This window comes from Penaeus japonicus, unplaced genomic scaffold (genome assembly GCF_977035675.1).
Source record: "Penaeus japonicus unplaced genomic scaffold, GWHDUDI00000001_assembly GWHDUDI00000022, whole genome shotgun sequence".
Lineage (NCBI taxonomy): Eukaryota > Metazoa > Arthropoda > Malacostraca > Decapoda > Penaeidae > Penaeus > Penaeus japonicus.
In genome coordinates this window covers 20,880,305-20,904,188 of record NW_028234424.1, presented here as the reverse complement: position 1 = coordinate 20,904,188, position 23,884 = coordinate 20,880,305, and the positions used below count along the sequence as shown (strand labels likewise).

At 37.6% G+C, this 23,884-nt stretch overlaps 1 protein-coding gene across 1 annotated transcript in view; it reads left to right on the top strand.

The window, feature by feature from the left end:
- The window catches only part of LOC122252664 (dynein axonemal heavy chain 5), a 75,203-nt gene that overhangs the window by 32,698 nt on the left and 18,621 nt on the right, over nt 1–23,884 (top strand). Inside the window, exons 39-66 of the mRNA XM_086549576.1 lie at nt 3,092–3,286; nt 3,802–3,940; nt 4,300–4,457; nt 4,860–4,978; nt 5,545–5,672; nt 6,202–6,398; nt 7,017–7,202; nt 10,008–10,100; nt 10,567–10,762; nt 11,069–11,211; nt 11,954–12,088; nt 12,416–12,538; nt 13,279–13,396; nt 14,162–14,367; nt 14,741–14,904; nt 15,246–15,368; nt 15,908–16,100; nt 16,702–16,832; nt 17,318–17,466; nt 17,805–17,974; nt 18,364–18,590; nt 18,817–19,039; nt 19,294–19,492; nt 19,916–20,061; nt 20,438–20,653; nt 21,510–21,775; nt 22,271–22,439; nt 23,118–23,273. Coding sequence (XP_086405702.1) covers nt 3,092–3,286; nt 3,802–3,940; nt 4,300–4,457; nt 4,860–4,978; nt 5,545–5,672; nt 6,202–6,398; nt 7,017–7,202; nt 10,008–10,100; nt 10,567–10,762; nt 11,069–11,211; nt 11,954–12,088; nt 12,416–12,538; nt 13,279–13,396; nt 14,162–14,367; nt 14,741–14,904; nt 15,246–15,368; nt 15,908–16,100; nt 16,702–16,832; nt 17,318–17,466; nt 17,805–17,974; nt 18,364–18,590; nt 18,817–19,039; nt 19,294–19,492; nt 19,916–20,061; nt 20,438–20,653; nt 21,510–21,775; nt 22,271–22,439; nt 23,118–23,273 — 4,668 coding nt within the window. The remainder of the gene's footprint in view (nt 1–3,091; nt 3,287–3,801; nt 3,941–4,299; nt 4,458–4,859; nt 4,979–5,544; nt 5,673–6,201; nt 6,399–7,016; nt 7,203–10,007; nt 10,101–10,566; nt 10,763–11,068; nt 11,212–11,953; nt 12,089–12,415; nt 12,539–13,278; nt 13,397–14,161; nt 14,368–14,740; nt 14,905–15,245; nt 15,369–15,907; nt 16,101–16,701; nt 16,833–17,317; nt 17,467–17,804; nt 17,975–18,363; nt 18,591–18,816; nt 19,040–19,293; nt 19,493–19,915; nt 20,062–20,437; nt 20,654–21,509; nt 21,776–22,270; nt 22,440–23,117; nt 23,274–23,884) is intronic.

Here is a 23,884-nt window from a genome sequence, read left to right as displayed (position 1 = left end):
ACACACACACACACATACATACACACACACACACACACACATCTATACACACATAGAAGTTAAAGATATCTTGAAAACCTCGAAAAAAAATTCTTGACTCAACCCAGCTCCCTTCACACCATGCAACTTTCATTGACTCTGAATGGATTGCTGATATCAAGACGATAACGCTTATCGCCGATGATCACCTGTGGATTGTGTGACTCTTCGGATAACTGATGGTTGGCGTCACGCTGTTAATTAAGTCATTCTGCGAAGATTTTCAAACACATGTTACCTTGAAATCTAAGACATGTGCTTTGGTTTTTGTAAAAAAAAAAAAAAAAAATTGCAATTTCTATTAAGATGAATGGTAGTCTTGGTAGCTGGATTATATTACACATTCCATGGAATGTACTGTGGAATAGAAAATTAATTTAAATGTGTCTGCAGGGGTGACACAATTCATAGACTTGAATGATAAATCTGGTTGTGTTTATTTATTTTTGTTGTTGTTGTTATTTCCAGATACATTCAATAACTCCCGACCAGAGAAAAAATATAAATTATTTTATATCGCATTTGTCATGTCAACAGCTAAGGCCATTAGCCAATATATAGAAACATTTTCATCACAACCAAAAGCCAAGCAAGGTCTATGGATTGTCTGTAATTGAGTTATTTCAAGCCTTAACTAAGGTACGAAGGGACGTTATAATGTTTTACGGTAGTGGTTCCCAAATCTTGCTCAACTCTTCAAATTATTCCGAGAAACGGCGGTTCTTCTAAAGTGCTTGATAAACAGATTCTATTTTGACAATGAAGCAAAAAATATAAATGAATAGATAAGATTATATATATATATATATATATATATATATATATATATATATATATATATATACATATATATATATATATATATATATATATATATATGTATATATATATATATATATATATATATATATATATATATATATATATATATATATTGCATTACATTCGCTACCCTCAAATATGACTGCACAATCAGTCGACTTTAGTAATAGCTAGATGATATTAAGTGATCAGTCATTTTTCGGCCTACTACTTATTTGGGAACCCCTACCTCACGGCACTTGTAAATACTTATAGATAAATAATTCAAACGTAAATATAACTAGTACTGATAACTTAACTTGTGTACATATTCTTTTACTCATTACTTTTTGGATAATTGTCTTAGTACTGATATTTACAAATGATTTTAGATTTATAATAGTGATGATAATGATAATGTGATTATAGATGGTCACTTTACATATAAACAAGTATACCTTATGTACTATAGTCAGAATTCCTCAAAATATCTAATTATTACCACTATTACTGCAGTCTTAAGTGTTGAAATATAAAGAAATCAAGATAATTATAAAAAAATAAAAAATTATATCTTCTAAAACATTTCAGGAGCTATCTATCAATATCTGTCTTTTTCAGGATTAGTATGAAGTTATATCCCCAACTTCACACTGAATTAATTGCTTAGATGTGTTTCTTTTTTTCTATTTAATTTGAACAGAACATAAGGACCGATAAACAGGTAACTTCCCCGCACCAATGACCACATGTTTTTTTTTTCTTTTTTGACAATGCTGAGCTCACACCTTTTCCAAAATCACATCATAACTCTTCTTTTCTTAGAATAATGAAAGAAGTATATAAATTTATTGGAAAATATGATTTAAAAAATACCATAGCTGGAAATACCAGCATTGTATATATTCTACTGATCGGGTTTCTTTCACGAAACAGAAAAAACGCGCGCTCTCTTATAAGGTAATATATCTATTAGTGATCAAGGTTTCCGCATTTTTCTCTTACTTTGTTTCTGTCTCTCTGTCTGTGCCTTTGTGTAACAGTGTGTGTGCGTGTGTGTGTGTGTCTGTCTGTGTGTGTGTGTGTGTGTGTTTGAGAGAGAGAGAAGGAAAGAGAGCGAGAAGAGGGAAGGAGAGAGAGCGAGAAAGAGAGAAGGAGAGAGAGAGTTATATGGTGAAGGATAGAGAGAGATATAGAGAGAAGGAGAGAGAAAGAGTGCGAGTATGTTTGTGTGTGTGCTTGCATCCATGTTTGTGTACGTATACGTGCTTAGCTCTTCCTTCTTTCATCTATCTCTATAATCTCAATTCCTTCTCATTCTTTGCTTTCCAATATTTCACATCACATATTCTTCGAGGTTTTACCAATTCTTGAACACCGACTCGGACTATCACACTCGACCCGACAGCGCTGAACATTACTCGCTCGTTCACGAAAAGAGTGCCAACGATCACACGCATACTACACACGCACACTACACCCAAAATACTCACTAGCATATCTCCTTATTTGCCTTCTCTTAACCACACGAATGACTCCTGAACACCAGTACACACGCAATGAACACCATTTTACGATTCATAGTTGTACATTTTTTTTCGATAAAGTGTATTTTTATAAGTAGTGCACTAGTCATATTGTAAATACTACGGTGAAACGATTTTATATGAATTACGTAGAGGAGAGATTTTTTGTAGTAGTTTTTTTTTTTATACTGGATGTCGCTTAGAGATGGATTTTAAATAATAACAAACAGACTGGCTTCCCTATACACCTGTATTATACACAGTTGTGGAGAAAAATCATGTATTATACTCCATTGCATGTTTACCGCGGTGATTTTTGTTTACATATAATGACTATTTTTTTACCTGAAAAACGATTTTTTGATTCCAGGAAGAATTTTTAACAGCGATATATTTTTGTGTAACGCAAGAACCATTTCTTGAGGAAAAAAACATTTTTTTTTCCAGAAGGTGCTTGACATGCAAAGAGTCTAATGCACGCTGTATGTAGAAAGATATTAGTGTTATCAGAATGCATAATCACTTCCTATCATTATTCCCCCCTTTTAACCACCACCGTGCTATTACGAAACAACGACCTCCCACCCGGGCGCCTTCGTCTTCACCTTCGTCTTCACCTTCGTCTTCACCTTCGTCTTCACCTTCGTCTTCACCTTCGTCTTCACCTTCGTCTTCATCGTCGCCTTCGTCTACGGCTTCGCCTTCGTCCTCGTCCTCGTCTCCAGAACCTGGGATATCACGGCAGACAGGAACTCCCGGAGAACCTGAAGATCCAGTTCCGAAACGTGGCCATGATGGTGCCCGACCGACAGATCATCATCCGGGTGAAGCTCGCGTCCTGTGGCTTCCTGGAGAACATCACCCTTGCGAGGAAGTTCTTCACGTTGTACAAGCTCTGCGAGGAACAACTGACGAAGCAGGTTGGTGTGTATGTGTGTGTGTGTGTGTGTGTTTATGTGTGTGGATATGTTTGATTTCTTAGATAAGTTAGGATGTATTTTTAATATATGCTTATGGTTGAGACTGGAAGGCGTGTAAAGGTATGCCATTCAAGGAGAGGCTCAATGGAGACAGAGAGCGAGAGAGAAAGGCTGTGTTTGTAAATAAAGGGAATGAAAGAGAAAATCAATACATAAAGAGTGAAACATAGGGAGACAAAGACAAAATTAGACAGGCAGACAGACAGATAGACAGACAGTCAAACAGACAGACAGACAGAGACCAGAGACAAAGAAAAATACAGATAGAGGCATACAAACAGATAGACAGACAGAGACAAAGAAAAATAGAGATATAGATAGACAGACACAATGATAAATATACAGGCAAACAGACAGAAAGAGAAGGAGATAAAGAGAGAAAGACTGAAAGGAGGAAAGAGAGCCCGACCACACCTCCCAACCATCATCGACACCAACTCTTTCTAACCCCGCAGGTCCACTATGACTTCGGTCTGAGGAACATCTTGTCGGTTCTCCGCACTTTAGGAGCAGCGAAACGGGCCAATGCTAAGGACTCCGAATCTACCATTGTCATGAGGGTTCTCAGGGACATGAATTTATCAAAACTTGTTGGCAAGTCTTTATCTGTTGTTTGTTGAATACTCTGGGGGGAAACTGGATAAGAATTAAATTATTATTGTTAATAAAGGATCGCAGAACAGTTTGTGATAAGGAGATAGTGTTCTTGATGGCTGTGATGATCTAAAAGTGTTTTTTTTTTTTATTAAGTAAACATATAATCATGTAATTCATGTTGATTCCAGCATCAATAGACACATGTATGAAAATGATAATGATATTCTTATTTATCAGGAAGTAATTCCAATGAACTCAGATCGACGTGTACAAGAATAGAACAGAAAGACTCTTTTGATTTTTTTTTTTTCATTTCTTTTCTTTTCTTTTCTTTTCGCGGGGGATAACCATTGCAGACGAAGACGAACCTCTGTTCATGTCGCTCATCGACGACCTGTTCCCGAGCATGACCCAGGAGAAAGGTTACTACAACCAGCTCACAACCACCATTACGGATCTCGTCAGTGAGCTAGGCTTGGTAAACCATCCGCCATGGCAGCTCAAGCTCATTCAGGTAAACTATGAGCTGTTTTTGAAGTCGTATCGTAAATAATTGTGTTGTGGAACTGTTTCTGTATAACTTGCATCGCGTATTTTTTGGACGTGTGCATATATATACACACGCGTTAATATACGTGAAAAGTTATTCGTTTGTGTGCGTGCGGCCGCGCGCGCGCATGTGTGTGTGTGTGTGTGTGTGTGTGTGTGTGTGTGTGTGTGTGTGTGTGTGTGTGTGTGCGTGCGTGCGTGTGTACAAGCGTAAATATACGTGCGCGCGTAAACACAGTATCAAACCCAATATAAATAATATATATAAACCCAACAATAAGATATATAAGCGGCCTATCAAACAATATCCAACCCAAACGTCAAACAACCCCCCCAAACGAAGGGCTGAACACGGTCTACCTCGCAGCTCTACGAGACGCAGCGAGTCCGACACGGCATGATGACCCTGGGACCGAGCGGCGCTGGCAAGACCTCCTGCATCCACGTCCTCATGCGGGCGCTCACCAAGATGGGCCAGCCGCACAGGTCCGTTGGGCGCTTGGCTTTAGCTATTCTTTTGGTTTATTTATTTGTTCATTCTTTAGCGTTGTTTCGGTAGTGTTTTTTATGTGTATGTTGTGTCCTTTTGTTCTTTTGTATTTTGTGGGTCTTAGGTAAACGTTGGGAAAGGCAAGGAGAAATAATGTGTTTTGTGTTGTGATTTTTGATGGCTGATAGATATTCATCATAATGATGGCTACGATAGAATTGGTAATTATTATGTCATTATGATAATACTAGTTATGATAATGATGATAATGATTATAATAATAATTAAACAAAAATGGTAATAGTAGTAATAATAATGATAATGGTGAGGATATTTATGATGATAATAATGACTATGATGTTTATGATGATGATGATAATTATAATATTAATGATAGTGATATTAATAACAATATGATTACAATGCAATGATACACCAAATTTCCACGAGAAAAATCAAAACAGTCCCCCACTCTTCGCCATATTACCGCCAAGAGTCAACCCAGAAACAGAACCTCCTGCACGACAAATAAAGATCAGAATCTCTTTCCTCGCACGACCAGAGAGCTGCGGATGAACCCCAAGGCCATCACGTCAGCGCAGATGTTCGGGCGGCTGGACGTGGCGACTAACGACTGGACGGACGGCATCTTCTCCACCCTCTGGAGAAAGACTCTCAGGGCCAAGAAAGGTAGAAGACACTGAGCTTGGGCTTGTGAGATAATTGGTAAAGACGTCAAGTGAAAACTGATAAAGACTTCATATGTATTATCTAATGATGCTATTAACTAGGTCTAATGAATCACATGAATATAAGCTATGGAATTATTAATGTGGAAAGCAACAAGTCCTATGAAGATAAACTAACTAATCTTTAAAAACAAAAGTAATAGATATGAAAATTAACAAAACCTTCAAAGAAAACCTGAAAAAAAAAAAAATTAATGAAAGCGAAGTAGTCCTTCACATAAAACTCCAAATGAAAATTGACAAATAATTCAGATGGAACCCAACAAAAAAGAAATGGCATTAAAAAAACAACACACACATAACACGAAATCGACTTAAGAAAATAATTTTTAGAAACTAAAAGCTTAGAAATCCTTCGAATGTAAACAAAATCCTCCACACCACGTAAACAAGAACGAGGAAGAGTCAGAAAAAGAGAAAGCCCTCAACTCTGTAAGAGAGACACGAACGAGTATGATGTGTATTTGCAGGCGAGCACATCTGGCTGGTCCTGGACGGGCCTGTCGACGCCATCTGGATCGAGAACCTGAACTCCGTCCTCGATGACAACAGAACCCTGACACTGGCCAACGGTGACAGGATCCCGATGTCCCCGTGCTGCAAGGTCATCTTCGAGCCTGCCAACATTGACAACGCGTCCCCGTCGACGGTGTCCAGGAATGGCATGGTTAGTGTTGTTGTTGTTGTTGTTTTTTTTGTATTTCGTCCACTGGGTTTATCTAAAGTGTTTCGGCTTCGATTGTGTTTTATTGTGTGGTTTATTTGATTAGTCATTCTTTCCTTATTCATGTCGTTCTTTTCGTCTCTTCTTTCTTTTCCATTTTTGCCAGAGGACTTATAGTTTACTATATAGGTCTCATTTGTAACTTTAAGTCAAAGGACTCAACGATTAAAACATATAATTTCTTCCTAGAAACCAGAGGACTCGTGATTCACTATAACCTAGAGGCTTTATAATTTACTATAAAACCCGGACGACCAACACTTCACGATATGACTAAAAAGTCACTATGATCCAGAGGACTCATTCATCACTACATATGACTCATTCCTTACCACAATACGGCCAATCCATGATTCTTTATAACATGGAAATTTCAAGAGTCACTATAACCTGGAAGACTCACGGTTCACTACATAAGACTCATATATCACTGTAATCGGCCGATCCATTACGAAGTCTAACCCGGAGTTTACATGATTCGCTATAACCAAATAATCAATCCCTACTCTCCATTTTCTCAATCACATTTCTATTCTATCCTTGCTCTTTCTCTCGTCTCAGGTATACATGAGTTCCTCCGGCTTGGACTGGGAGCCGCTCCTTCAGGCTTGGCTCCGGACGCGTCCTCACCACGAGCACTCGGTCATCACAGACTTGTTCACGAATAACTTCCTGAAAATGTTCACTTGGGCTAAACAGAACCTCCAGCTGTGTCTGCCTGTTCTCCAAGTGAACGTTATCTCGCAGGTAGTGTTTTTTTTTTCTTTGTGTTCAACTGAAAGAGGAAAATTATTAATTCTTTATTCGTGTGTTCTTTGCAAAGTATCGGGTGTCTGGATGTCGTTGCAGGTTAGTCATTTTTACATATATTTTATTGATATTCTACCCAATCTGTCTCCTTATATATATATATATATATATATATATATATATATATATATATATATATATATATATATATATATATATATATATATATATAATATATATATATATATATATATATATATATTATATATATATATATATATATATATATATATATATATATATATATATATATATATATATATATAATATATATATATATATATATATATATATATATTATATATATATATATATATATATATATATATATATATATATATATATATATTCATATATATATATATTATATATATATATATATATATATATATATAATATTCATATATAAATATATCTATCTATAGATATACACATATTTATATATCATATATATATATATATATATATATATATATATATATATATATATATTCATATTTATGTACCATATATATATATATATATATATATATATATATATATTCATATATATACATAAAAAAATAGATATATATATATATATATATATATATATATATATATATATATATATATATATATATATATATATATATATATATATATATATATATATATATATATTATGCTATATATTTTCATTATCGATGTTTTACTGTTCAGTAGATTTTCTTACAAGATCTTTTGATGTTATTTCCATTCATTTTATCCCACTTAACACATATATATACGCACTAATATCAAATTTACAGTACATTTCTACCTTTATAGATAGTGCCTAATCATGATAACACAAATACAGATTCCATACATATTGCAGCTTCTATGTCTACAGTTACATCAATGCATTCTTTTACTGGATTCACAAATATTTAGATATAAGATACATATCCAGTTGTTTAGAACCAATCTTAGAACCAATCTTAACCTTCAACAATGTGCATGAAGCATTCCGCTCTTCGTCCACGGAGAAGAGAGACCTAAAACCCTTGTCTCGTGCTGGGGGAGTGAACGTAGCACCGGCCAAGGTCCTTGTGGTTATCCCGAGTGTTTAAAAGGTTTGCCAGGTATATATTGGTATCTCAACCATCTCCCTCCTCCCTCCCTTCCTCCCTCCCTCCCTCCTCCTTTCCCCCTCCCACCTCCGTCCTTCCCCACCTTCCCCCTCCCTCATCCCCCGTCCCCGACCCCACCTCCTTCCCTCCAACAAAAGATGCATTACCGTTGTCACTGCTGCTGCTGTCAGGCCCTAAGTCTCTTGGAGGGCCAACTCCCCGACGTGGACGACCTGTCAGACGACCCGATCCTCGTCCGCCGCCACCGCCGCAACAGTCGCCGCCGCTCCTCCGCCTGGGCTAGAAACACAGACCTGGAGACCCCCGAGGACACTTCCAATAGCTACTCTCCCCTAGACACTCCTCGGTCGCCTCTCTTCGACATCGAAGTCCAATCGGTGCTCTTTGGTTCGGCTAAGTGCCCGCCCGCCCCTTCGCTCGCCCTTTGTCTCATGCCAGGCGCCGCACAGCCTCACCTCTCTCTTAACCAGCAACCCCGACGAGCGCGCCAAGACCCAAAGGCCTGGATTATTATTGTTATTATAACACCATCACCGTCATCATTATTATTATAGTCATAATTATTTCGTTTCAATGTTAAGTCATTTTTATGGACAGTCTTACCATTGATCACAAAAGAGATGTATGTGATTTTGTATTTAGTATTCCAATTATTTACTTATTGCTCGGCATTTTGGGTCTTGGCGTTGCTACAATAACCGTGAAGTAAATATTTTGTTTATAAATTATTTTCATAAGGAATAATTAATTCATACTCTTCTTTAAATATTTGTACTAACATTTGGTGGATGGAGAAAAAAAGCATGATAAATATTATGAAGCTGCTGCATCTTTTTGTTTTCCTTTGCATTAATCAGCTCCATAGTAACTTATTGTTTGACCTAATAACCTAATGATACCTTTTAATCCTAATGACTATCTTAAATCGCCATTTCTCAGAATAGGAGTCTAAATCATGTCCCTAAAGCCCGCACGTCTCATCTCGTCAGTGTCTAGTGTTAGTACCTAGCAAGGCCTGAAGGGTTAATGGCGAGAATGCATAGGTGGATGGCCGTCTGATAGGCCTATGTATGGCGTGAAGAAATGATTTTGCATTTCAGATAAGCAGGAAATAATAAACGCATGTCCATTAAATTTACATAGTCTTCGTTCCTGAAGTTATGGTGAAGTAGGGAGATCAACTGAGTTTATACTCGATTGGTAGTTTTAAAATTTGGTATTGTTTAAACTTGGTTGTCGGCACACAACACGTCTGATGTATGTATGCATGTCTAACGTGATGCTTTAAACAGGTAGAAAAGTGTGTAATCTAGAGCCGTGTGATGATATGTGTGTTACACAATGTAGAAACTAAAATTGGCAAATTGATTAAAGTTGTGTTAAAGAGAAACAAAAACAAAAAATATGTTCAGACATGTATTTCGTTCTTTCAAGATGTTGCTCACATGTCTCGTTTGGAACTGGCTTTCTGTGGTAGTGAGCATGATTGTTTATGCCCGGCTTATGTATATCCATAAATAAAGAAAAAAATGAAATATTGCCAACATGTTATTTTTATCAAGATGAATGACTCCCAACTCACAGTTGCTTCCTCTCCCTAACCTTTTTGACTTTGTTGTTGATCAAGACGACGAGGGTGTTGGAGGGGCTTCTGCCGGACGAGGAGCAGTCCCAGAACCATCACCGTCGAGACCCCGACTCCGACGTTGAAGAAGTTCAGGTGTGTGGCAGAGGGTCATCTGACGTTGTGGGGGAGGCCGGATTTTGGATCTCGGATATGCTGTTGATCATTTTGCTTTTTTCTTTTTTTTTTTACTAATTTGTTTAAATGCCCTTACGTGTATGTTCTAACATCGGGTCAGGTTTGTAGCCCCTAGATTGCAGTTTGTTGTGAGAGTTGATTTATTTGTTGATGTGCTGTTATCTCGTGAGTTAGTGTTGGATCATAAGTGCATTTTCCTATTGCTTATCCGTCATTATTGGTGTTATTTCTTTGCCAGAAGGGTTATTGTGATCTGGGTTAATGTTACTTTAATTTATTCATTATTAGTGATAGGTCTTTGATATATCAAGCAATACTTTGTCCTTAAATGAAATAATTTCAATAAATCTACCATATGTAGTGACCCAAAAACATAAATAGAGTACCTTGAATTACCCATTTTTACTGTTTTTTTCCTACACAGACTGAACAAGCGCCGATTGAGGAGCACATTCAACGGCTGTTCGTGTTCTCAATCATGTGGAGCATTGGAGCATTCATGGAGTTGCCAGATCGTGCAAAACTTGAGCAATATATTCGCAAGGAGCATCCAACCCTGGACTTGCCACTGGGGAAAGGACACTCTGATTCCATCTTTAACTACAGGGTTGATGACAACGGTAAGAAGATTTTGAAGTAGAAGTAATAGATGAGATCATTGTATTTTTTTTTTAAAGTCCATCATTCTCTCTCTGTCTCTCTCTCTCTCTCTCTCTCTCTCTCTCTCTCTCTCTCTCTCTCTCTCTCTCTCTCTCTCTCTCTCTCTCTCTCTCTCTCTCTCTCTTTCTCCACTATATATATATATTATTCTTTTTATTGTTTCCTTTTTCTTTCTTTCTTTTTATGCATTGCCCCTCCCCCAGTATTTCTTTCTTTTCTCTTTTTACCACATCCATTCATAAAGCGAATACCATCCACATTTTCAGGTTGGTGGCAGCACTGGGATACAAAGGTCACTGAGTACGTTTACCCAGACACTGGTACCCCTGATTACAATGCGATTCTCGTGCCTAATGTGGACAACGTGAGGATGGATTTCCTGATACATGTTGTGGCTCAGCAAGGAAAGGTTGGATGCAGAGAATACATTAGTTTTTTATCCTTTATTCAGAGAATTTGGGAATATATTCATCTTTCGTTTTTCTTCAACAGAGAGGATGTGACTACTTTGTTTTGCTTGGTTTTCGTAATCTATTAGATTCATATTTTATTATATATATGTAAATATATATATATATAATATATATATGTATATATGTAAATATATATATATATATATAATATATATATATGTATATATGTAAATATATATATATATGTATATATTATATATATATATATATATATATATATATATATATATATACATATATATAATATAATGTAAAATAGTCAATGATAAATATATATTATTGATTATATATATATATGTATATATTATATATATATATATATATATATATATATATATATACATATACATACATTTAATGAGACTAACAAAGTCAATGATAAAGAAAATTATTGACTTTAAGGAAATATTACCAATGATATTTTTCATATCTAGCTACATACAAAATGTGTAGGGTTTTTTATGACATTTTCACTGTTGTAATAACTTTACAAAATAATTTTATCATTTCTTCTATGATCATTATAATTACTATTATTATAATTATTATTATTAATGCAATCCTTATCATTATTGCTATTAATACTATACATTTTATCATTACCATAATTATAATCACCATCATCATCACCTTTATCATCATCATCAGTCATCACCATCACCACCTCTATCTCACCAGGGTGTTCTAGTGATCGGAGAGCCCGGGTCAGCTAAGACCGTGACCCTGAACGCTTTCATGAAGAAATACAACCCGGAGGACCACCTTTGTCGCAATTTCAACTTTTCTTCGGCCTCCACTCCCCTCTATTTTCAGGCGAGTGGTGTGATTGTGTGTGTGTGTGTGTGTGTGTGTGTGTGTGTGTGTGTGTGTGTGTGTGTGTGTGTGTGTGTGTGATTGTGTGTGTGTGTGTGTGTGTGTGTGTTGGTGTTGAACGGTGTATCTAGTAATGTATTGTGAATTAATGTTGAAGTACGAGTTCTTATCATAGATATGTGTAGAAAAAAGTATGAATGAGAATAATAATAACATTCAAACATTACAGCTTTCTCAGAAATTATACCGTATTTATTTTCTTTCTGTATTAATTTCACTTCGCATTTTATGATCATCATCTCTTATCACGATAACAATCTATTAAAGAGGACGATCGAGAGCTACATTGACAAGAGGATGGGAAGCACCTACGGGCCCCCGGCTGGCAAGAGGATGACTGTTTTGATTGATGACCTGAATATGCCTCACATCAACAGCTGGGGAGACCAGGTAAGGGAATCAACGATCTATTATACATCTTGAGCTGTGAAATTGTTCCTTCTTATGCTGTGTATACATCTATTTTATTTTTATTGTTTATATATATACTTCTAAAGTTATGATCTTTTGAGTTTTATAATTCATTTGTGTGGGTTACCGTGAAAAAAAAAACAATCATAGCACAACTACTTTACTGTATTACCATACTTAAGGGCCTGAAACAGTCAACATCTTGAATGGTTTCATATGTCGATAGGACTAAGAATGAATGTCGCAATATTTAGGCCAAAGTCCAACAACCTCCTCTGGCTGTTGCCCAAATACTCCCAGAATCACTCACCTCACGGAGCTAGTTTCAGAGATAGGACACGTCACTCACTTACAAAAAAAAGAAGTGTATGGACAGTTTTAGAGTCTATTTCTGATCATGTCTATATTGGTGAGGTATTCATGTGCCTATTTATCTTCCCGATATCGATAGGTAACAGTAAGAGTAAATGTATACTTTTAAATGCAAATATTTACACTTCAGATTTTTGAAAAAGGAAAATTCACCGTCTACCATACGATTAAAAAGTAATGAAAATCAATGAAAATTCATAAATTAGAACCTTCAAATCACCAGATGTTTATATTTTAATCAAGAAAATAGATCACTGGTCCCTTTTAAGCCAATCAAAATACTGATTTTTTTTTCATTATCACAGAAACAAAAAAACGTTAACGCATTTATTTCTTGAAATTTCCAGCCTACCAACGAGATCGTGCGACAGACAATGGAAATGGGCGGGTTTTACAGCCTTGAGAAACCTGGCGATTTTGTTCATATTGTCGACTTGCAGTTCTTGGCAGCTATGGGACACCCAGGCAAGGATTTTCTGTTGTTGTTTTTTTCTTTGTTTTTATTTTCATTTTCTTCGTTTTCTTTATTCCTTTATTTCCCTTCATATACCATTTTTTTTTTTTTTAGATTTATCTTTTTACTTGTTTCTTTTTTTTTCTTTTCCGTCTTTTTCACTCTGTCTTTCATTCTGTTTGTCTACTTTTTTATTATTATTATCCCGTATTGTATAGTTGTGTTGTACATTTACGTAATTATCATATTATTGCTATCTGTTGTATAGTTACTGTCGTGTCGTGTTCTCATATTTTTGTTTATTTATTTGTTTATTTATGACATTAGCATGTACATATTTTCCAATATCGGTCTTGTTTTCTGAATCTTACTTGATCAGTCTAAGAATTTCCTTTTTTTCTCTTTTTCATTCCATATCGATGACATAATTTGAATTGATTATGTTTTATGTTTCCCATTATCACATTATATATTTTATTCTGGTGTTTAAACCATTATCCTTTTTAATAACAATAATAACGAATTAATACGATTGTTTTAAGGAAAAAAACAGTGTTTGTCAGTCAGTAAGAGTCATCAGAAAATATAGTAAATATCAGTGTTTAACAGATATCAATGATCATCCTAGAAAAACAAATCAATAAAAATCAATTTTGATCAATCATTCACCTTGATGGCCCTTAGGAATCATGTGTCGTTCAGGCCGTAATAAATCCATCACTATTTTTTCCTCCATAAATAAACAAATAAAATAAAAATACCCCCTCGTCGTGCAGGAGGCGGCAGGAACGACATTCCGTCCCGCCTGAAGCGCCATTTTTGTATCTTCAACTCCACCATCCCGTCCGAGTCGTCCATCGATAAGATCTTCGGCGTCATCGCCCGCGGACACTTCAGCGCCAAGAGGGGCTTCAACCAGGAGATCCGCGACATGCTGGAGAAGGTCATCCCGCTCACGAGGAAGCTTTGGGCGCATACGAAGGTCAGTGGGATTGATTGGGGCGTGATGAGGCGGAGGACGGGGGTGGGAGGACGGGGGGTGGGGGAGTGTGATCATGAGGGAGAGAGGGCGTTTTGTTTGGGAATAAGGGAGAGGTCTGAGTTTACTTTTTCTTTTTTTCTTTTTTTGTGTGTTTTTCTTTTCTTTTCTTTTTTCTTTTTTTTCTTCCTTTTTTTTCTTCTATATATTATTTATTTATTTTTTTATTGTTTTTCCATTTGTGTGTGTTTGTGTGTGTGTGTGGAAAGAGAGAGACAGAAACAAACAGACGAAAAGAAAACAGAGCAACACATCACTTACCATACATATATTTCCAAACCCACACCTCAATAACAGCGTCACTTCCTGATTGCAGAGTAAGCTCCTGCCAACGCCAGCCAAGTTTCACTACGTCTTCAACCTCCGCGACCTGTCTCGCATCTGGCAGGGCATGATAGGTGCAACGGCCAACGTGATATGCACCAGCGACACTCTGCTGGCTCTCTGGCGCCACGAATGCTGCCGGGTCATTGCAGATCGGTATGTGGCAGTCGTCCTTGTGGAGGGAATAAGTCGAATGATGATAATGATAGTGACACTAATACTGATGATAATGAGTATTGCTTTTGCTAAGGATAATAATTAGGATGATTGTGATTTCTATTATCGTATTGATAAAAATGACAATAGTAATATAAATTATATTGTAGCTGAGAATAATTACGATTAGTATAATTCTTACTAAAATCAATGATAATCATAATCATAACTACGATTTGCTCATAGTAACAAAGCTAGCCACAGTAATCTGAATCTTAGAATAAAAAAAAACAAGCCACTAAATTCTCGTTAGTTTAATTCCTATCAAATAAAACCTACAGCTTCACGACCCCGAAGGACGTGCAGTGGTTCGAGGACGCGATGGTAGCGCTCGCGAAGAAGGAATTGGGCGCGAGCCTGACGAAGAAGATCTCGCAGACGCATTACTTCGTGGATTTCTTGAGGTCAGACTCCTGCTCGGAATTCGATACGGATTGATTGGTAATCGGGAAATATTTGGATAAAATGAGAGTCGAGAAGAGAGATGGGTAAAGTTTTGAAAGGCAAAGTAATGCGAAAGATAAAAAATCAAACTAGAATAACGACGGAACTTGTATAGGGTTATCATTGGCAAAGGAAAGCAAAGGAAAGTCCATTGACACTTGTACGTATTGATAGCATTATGAAATCAATAAATATACAGTAGCAATGAAAACAGCCAAGCAATTGTAAGTAGAGGAACGCAGTAATTTTTCTTAGGTGTTAAAAAGTCTTTGGAAATCGTAATTATAATTCTTATGACAGACGACATTATGGTATTGGTGACAACATCAATAATACCATTATCAATGTTAACGATGTTAATAAACTTATTATTCTCGAGACGCCCCAGAACCCAACTACATCAAGATTAATAACAGCATCAAATCAAATTGAATAACACGAACCCCAGAGCCTACCTCCATCAACATCAATAACATCAACAGATGATCTTGACCCACAGAGACGCCCCAGAACCCACCGGTGACGAAGGCGAAGACCTCGACATGGAGATGCCCAAGGTGTACGAACCCATCCCGTCCTTCGCCGCCCTGGAGCAACGCCTGCAGATGTTCCTGACGCAGTACAACGAGATCATTCGCGGCGCCGGCATGGACTTGGTTTTCTTCAAGGACGCCATGATCCATCTGACGAAGGTGTGGGGGAAGGACGGGAAGGAGGAAGGGAGGGAAAACCTTATATATATATATACATATATATATATATATATATATATATATATATATATATATATATATATATATATATATATATATATACATATATATATATATATATATATATATATATATATATATATATATATATATATATATATATATATATATATATGTATATGTATATATATGTATATATATATACTTTTTTTCAACAGACTCAACGACTTCTTAAGTTAGAAACATTGAATTAAACATGAATGCACTATCTAAAAAAACAAAAGAAATATAACTTACTACAATTATACAAAATTATTTTTTAACAGCCCCCTGATTTTCTTAATCATCCCAAAACCGTAACTTATTTGCATGCCTTGTTTTAAAAAAATAAAGATAAAATCCCAAACCCATAAAGATAAAAAAAAAACGGAAAGGACAGCACAAAGAATTGGAAATGACAAAACAAAAAAAATGGAAATGACAACACAAAGAAATGGAAATAACAAAACAAAAAAATGGAAATGACAAAACAAAGAAATGGAAATGACAATACAAAAGCAATAACTCCAATAACTTCCAGATTTCTCGAATCATCCGAAACCCCGGTGGCAACGCCCTTCTCGTGGGCGTCGGAGGTTCGGGAAAGCAGTCGCTGACGAAACTGGCTTCTTTTATCGCCGGCTACAAGACCTTCCAGATTACTCTTACAAGGTTAGTGGCCTTTTTTTCTTTTTTTTTTTAGTAGTAGTAGTAATTATGATGAACTTCGGTGTTTCGCGAGGTTGTTGTTTTTTTCTTTATGAATTGACATTAATTAATTTGAATTGTTTCACGAGGTTAGTAGGCATTGTTTTTCAATCTCTATTAGTAATTATAATGAACGTAATTGTTCCGCGAGATTGTCATTAAAGAGCATATTCATCGTAAGTATTGCCCTGTTCAATTATAATAATAATAGTGAATAAGTTTTCTTTTAACTTATTCATGTATGCAATACTGACACCCTCGAAATAGATTAATGATTTTCCGAATCACGTTAATAATTAGTATATTAACCATTATACTAATCATTGCCCACATTGCATGTATAGCTTTTTATTGGTGACAAAGAAAAAACAGTGCTATGGTAAGCGCACAAGGACGAAAATTGATTCTCTGTCTTATTTCTTGCTTCTTTTTTTCAAAATTACGAACAGGTCTTACAATACAACCAATCTCCTGGAGGACTTAAAAGTTTTGTTCAGGACGTGCGGCATCCAAGGCAAAGGAACCGCGTTTATTTTCACCGACCAGGATGTGAAGGAAGAAGGATTTTTGGAGTATCTGAACAACGTCCTTTCGTCGGGTGAGTGGCGATAACTATTCTGTGTTTTTTTTTTTCTCTCTCTCTCTCTTTTCTTTTTCCTCTTCTCTCTCTTTCTTTCGCCTAATCTCATTCTCTCTTTCTCACTTTCTCTTTCTCTTTATCTTTCTCTTTCTCTCTCTTTCTCCCTTTACTTAACAGAAATGACGATAGAAATCATAGCAGTGAAAGTAAGAAAAAAAAGATAAGCAATAACAATCAAAGTCAGAAAATAAAATGATAGAAATAATAAAAAAGTAAAAAAAAGTATAATGATAATCATAATAACAAAAATAAGAAATAGAATAATAATAAAAAAAAATGAATCAACGTACGAACAGGAATGGTGAGCAACCTGTTCAACCGAGACGAGCAAGACGAGATCGTGAGCGAGTTGATTCCCGTGATGAAGCGAGAGCACCCACGACGCCCACCCACGCCCGAAAACGTGATGGATTTCTTCATCACGCGGACGAGGCAGAATCTGCACGTCGTCTTGTGCTTTTCTCCGGTCAGTGCTTACGAGGGCTGGATGATCGGGTGTTGGATGACGATGTGTACTGTTGGAGTTGATGTCATTGGATGATATTAATAAAGAATTATGCACTGGATGATGTTATTGGATGAGTGTGTTGTCTGATATGATTGGATGAGAGTGTGTTGTGTGATGTGATTGGATGAGAGTGTGTTGTGTGATGTGATTGGATGACGGGGTGTTGGGTGACGGTGTGTTGGATGATATTGAATAATGGGGTGTCGGAAGATGGGGTGTTGGGTGATGTTATTGCATCAGAATAGGTAATAACTCTATCATTATCAAATACCGATGAAAATACCTACCATTACCACTATACCATCACACCATAATGATTATATATCTAATGATAAAAAAAAAAACAGGTCGGAGAAAAATTCCGGAACCGCGCGCTGAAGTTCCCGGGTCTGATCAGCGGCTGCACCATCGACTGGTTCCAGCCGTGGCCGAAGGAGGCGCTGGTGGCGGTGGCGTCGCACTTCCTCGAGGAGTATGAGATCATCAGCACGGACGAGACGAAGCTTAGTCTCGTCAAGAGCATGGGCTCCATTCATGACAACGTGGCGCAGCTTTGTTCCGATTATTTTCTGAGGCAAATTTTGATGGTTGTTTGTTCTTTGCTTTTCTATCCGAGGGTTGAATTGCTGGGGTTTGATGTGAACTATTCTTGAGATTTAATAATGTTTGTTAAGGTTTTAATTAAGGTAACTCAATTTTTCGACGTGACTGAATGAACGAGTCGGAGATTCTATATTGAGTGGGTACTATCCTAGTGAAACCTAACCATGACTCGGATTCCTGCTTCTATTTCCTTCTAGATATCGCCGAGCAGCCCACGTCACCCCGAAGTCCTTCCTGTCCTTCATCAGCATCTACAAGAAGATCTACAACGAAAAGCGGGAGGACATTGGAGACTCTGCTTCGAGGATGACGTCTGGCTTGGACAAACTACACGAGGCTTCCCAGGCAGTGCAGAGGCTCAGGGAAGAGCTCTTCGTCATGGAGGAAGAACTAGCCGTGGCTTCGGAAAAAGCCGAAAAGGTAGAGAAAGGAAATATCTCCAGTCTTGTTACCTATTCATAATCATTTATTTACCGTTATTCATTACCCTGTCATCATCCCCACTAACTAGCAAAGCATAACTGCAAGCACTGAACTATTGGATATGAACTACATACTTGCCATGATTTCATTAAAGCCAAGTCGACCCACGACCGTAACCTAGACGCCTGTTACTAGTAATCCACTGCGGCTGTGCCAAAAGAAAAAAAAAATCGAGCATCTCTCTCCTTCAGATCTTGGTCGAGGTGACGAGGCGCGCGCGAGAGGCCGAGACCATCAAGACCGAAGTGGAGAAAGTGCGAGACAAGGCCCAGGCGCTCGTCGACGACATCGCCAAGGACAAGCTGATCGCCGAGGCGAAGCTGGAGGCCGCGAGGCCGGCGCTGGAGGAGGCTGAGGCGGCGCTCAACACGATCAAACCGGCGCACATCGGTCAGTGTTACGAAGGACAGGGAAGTTTTCCTTGGGTGCTTGTGTTCGCGCGTTTGATTGTGTTTTGTTTGATTTTGGGCTTTTGTTTGCGTCCTTCGTGTGTGTTTTCGTTTGTTTGTGTGCTTGCGATTTCGTCTGTGTATTTGTGGCTTTAGTTTTGTTCTCTATTTGTATATTTATGTTGTGCTTATTCTTATGTTCGGGTTTGTCCCTTTAAGTGTCTAGATGCTTGTGTACTTGTGTGTGAGTTTAGTTTGTGCATGGGTATTTTGGATATTTTCTTTTAATCAAATGTGTCATTCGTGATAAAATTATAATAGATATTTATGCTTTTGTCTGTTCTTCTGAATACATATGAAAACAGAGCAGAAAAATATTAAAGCATACAAACAATTAACTTCTCTTTCTCTCCTCTCTTTCCAGCCACAATCCGCAAACTGGGTCGACCTCCTCACCTTATCATGCGCATCATGGACTGCGTGTTGCTGCTCTTCCAACGCCGCCTGCAGCCTATCAAAGCCGACCCTGTGGCTGCGTGCCCGAAGCCCTCTTGGCCCGATAGCCTCAAGGTTCGAAATTTTGGAACTGATTTGCCGTCCAGACTTTTTTTTTCTATATTTGTTTTTTGAGTTGGTTGTAGATCCACGTGTGGAATGCATTTTTCAGTGATACCGAAATGTAGATGGAAGATGTTTCAAAGAAAATACACATGGCGTAACATAAAATATATATGTACAGATACATATATGTACAATTGTACATGTACATTAAAACAATATTCCTCCTTTGGAAGATAATGGGTGGATAAATATAGCTCAACATATTTCAACCATCAGTGTCAGAGAGAAAGAAATAGTTACAGAGTTCCATTCATATTCCACAGCCACTCCACAGAAGCCAGACGGACATAACCATACACCCCCCCCCCCTTATCCCTTCCCGCAGATGATGGCAAGCACGACGTTCCTCCTGTCGCTGCAAAACTTCCCGAAGGACACGATCAACGACGAGGTGGTGGAGCTCCTGGAGCCTTACTTCGACATGGAGGACTACGACATGGAGACGGCGAAGCGCGTGTGCGGCGACGTGGCGGGACTCCTGTCTTGGACGCGCGCCATGGCCTTCTTCTTCGGGGTCAACAAGGAGGTCTTGCCGCTGAAGGTACGTCGGAAGGGTCGTTTTTTTTTTTTTTTTTTTTTTTTTTTTTTTTTTTTTGGGGGGGGAGGGGTAGTTATTATTGGAGGAGCGTGTTGTGGCGGGAATGGTGGATTGGAGGTTGTGGGGATGTGGGCGTATATTTGGTATTTATATTATTATATTTGGTATTTATATTATTTATATTTCGTATTTATATTATATTTATTATATTATAGTAATATGAATTGACATGTCTGAGTAGGGAGTAAGGAGTGTTTGGAAATTAATAAGTTGTTAGACATTATTTTGTTTGCTGTTTTAGGAAAAAGATTACTGAAGACTATTGGCAAAATTAATCAAAACCCTCAGAAAAGTAATCATTTTCTTCCTTCTTTTCTCTCCCCATAACCACCTCACCTCCAAAAAATAATAATGCTGTTTTCCTCTCACTCTCTCCTTCTTCCTTCCCCTCACTGTTCTTCATGTTTCTTCCTTTCACTCTCTTCCTTTCTTTACCTCATCCTTTCTTCCTTCATTTATTCAACTATCTCTTTCCCTCTCTCTTTTCCTTCCTTCCCCCCATTCTTCCCTAATCCCTCTCCCTTTCCCTTCCTTCATTCCTTTTTCCTTCCCTCCTTCCTCCCTCCCTCCCCCCCTCCTTCTCTCACTCTCTCCTCCTCCTTCCCTCCTCCTCCTTCCCTTCCTCCCTTCTCCCTCCCTCCTTCCTTCCCTCACTCTCTCCTCCTTCTCTCCTCCTCCTTCCCTTCCTCCCTTCTCCCTCCCTACCTCCCAATTCCCCCATCCTTCCCCTACCTCCTTCCCTCATTCCTTCCCAACCCCAATGCCCCCCCCCTTCTTTCCCTCCCTCCCACTCCCACAGTCCAACCTAGCGCTCCAAGAAGCCCGGCTGCGCGTGGCGATGGGAGACCTGGAGCGCGCGCAGGCCGAGCTGGACGAAAAAGAGCGCGAACTGGACGTGGTGCGCGGACAGTACCAAGTGGCCTTAGCTGAGAAGCAGAAGCTGATCGACGCCGCTGACGTGTGCAGGAGGAAGATGCAAGCGGCGGCCACGCTCATCAACGGCCTGGCGGGGGAGAAAGTGCGCTGGACGGAACAGAGCAAAGCTTTTCGGGAGCAGCTCGGGCGGTGAGTCGGAGGAGGGCTTAGCGGTGAAGTAGATAAGGAGGGTGATGATTATTATGAAAAGGGCAGTAGTTATGATAATAAGGATAATGATAAGAATGATAATCATAATCATAATTATGATGATAATATGGATAATGGTGATGATTATGATAATGATAATGATAAGGATAATGATAGTATTGATGATAATAACCATAAAGATAATGATCATAATAGCAATTATAATAATAATGATACTGATAGAAATGATAATGATAATGATAATAATGATCATAATCATGATGATGATAACGATAGCAATAATAGCAGCAACAATAATTAAATAATTTCGGTCATCCATTTGCGATAACTTGAATATTTTATTTTATGTTTTGTATTTTCACAGTCAATGTATTCTAAATCTAGTAGAAGCATGAAATATGTCCATGTATCCACCATATCCTACCTCCATATTCCCGATGATGAACACCATAAGCCATCCTCCTTGCCCCACAGCCTCGTAGGAGACGTCCTGGTAACGACGGCTTTCTTATCCTACGCCGGACCATTCAACCAAGAGTACAGGACCCGGATGACAAGCACGTGGCAGGACCTCTTGAACTCGCGCAAAATTCCTAACACGGCCGATCTGGATGTTACCACTTGGCTTGTCGATAATGCGACTGTGAGTATTTGTTGAGGTTGTGATTAGTTGACGAAGCGGTTGATTAAGTGATTGTAAGTTGCTGGTGTAACGATTGTTATTGGTTGTTCAAGTAGTTGTAAATAGCTGGTGAAGCAGTTTTAATGGCTGGTAAAGCAATTGTAAGTAGTTGTAGAAAGCAATTTTAAGTAGCCGTTGATCAATCAAAAAGAATAGACGTATGGAGAGTTATCAGCTACGGTGCCTTACGTGGCAATCATAAATTTCACAAAATCTAAACTAAATCAACAAAAGACAACCAAAACAAGAAAAGAACAATGAAGAATATCAACAAGATAAAAACTAAAACAAATTTATCTTCTCAAACCAAAAACGAATTTCTATTAAAGCCAAAATAAATCTCTCTTCTCAGAGCCAAAAGAAATTTATCACCTCAAAGCTAAAAAAATATATATATAAAAAATCTCACAACTAAAACTTTTTTTTTCCTTCTCTCAAATTCAAAAGAAATTTATCACCTCAAAGCTAAAAAAAAAAGATAATAAAAATAAAAATTGATAACTATAACATTTTTTCCCTTCTCTTTAAACCAAAAGAAACTCTCTCACCTCGAATCTCAAAAAAAAAAAAAAAAATCTTCACTCCAAGCTGAAAAAAACAAATTCTCAAAGCTAAAACCAATCTCAAATTCTAACGTAGGTATCCGAGTGGAATCTCCAAGGTCTTCCGAACGATGAACTGAGCATCCAGAACGGAATCATCGTGAGCAAGGCCTCGTGCTATCCTTTGCTCATAGATCCTCAAGGCCAGGGCAAGATATGGATCAAAAATAGGGAATCTGCTAATGAGTTACAGGTGAGTGTCGTGGTGAGTTACAGGTAGGTGAGGTGGTAAATTACAGGTGAGTATTGTGATGAGTTACATGGTAGGTAAAGTGATGAGTTACAGGTGAGTGTCGTGATGAGTTATAGGTAGGTAAGGTGGTGAGTTACAGGTGCGTATTGTGATGAGTTACAGGTAGGTAAGATGAGTGTCATGATGAGTTACAGGCTTGTAAGTTATAGGTGAGTGATATGTGAGTAACAGGAGAGTAATGAGATGAGTTACAGGTGGGTAATTTTATGAGTTACAGATTGGTAAGGTGATGACTTATAGGTGAGGAATTTGATGAATGGCAGTTTAGTAATGAATTACAGATGAGTAATGTGGTGAGTTGCAGGTGCTTAACATGATTAGATAATTTGACTTAAAAGATAACAGTGCCAGTTTGGAAATCTCAGTGATAATAAAACCCCATTCGAATGTTGTTATCTGTATGCTTATTCTCGTAAAATACGTATTCACTAACAATGATCGATAAGAAATTTTAAAAATGGGTAATCCGTCATTATACATTTTTGTGAAACCATTGAAGAAAAGACGCGAAGATTAGGTTAAACGCACTCTCTCAGTATATATAAGGATTT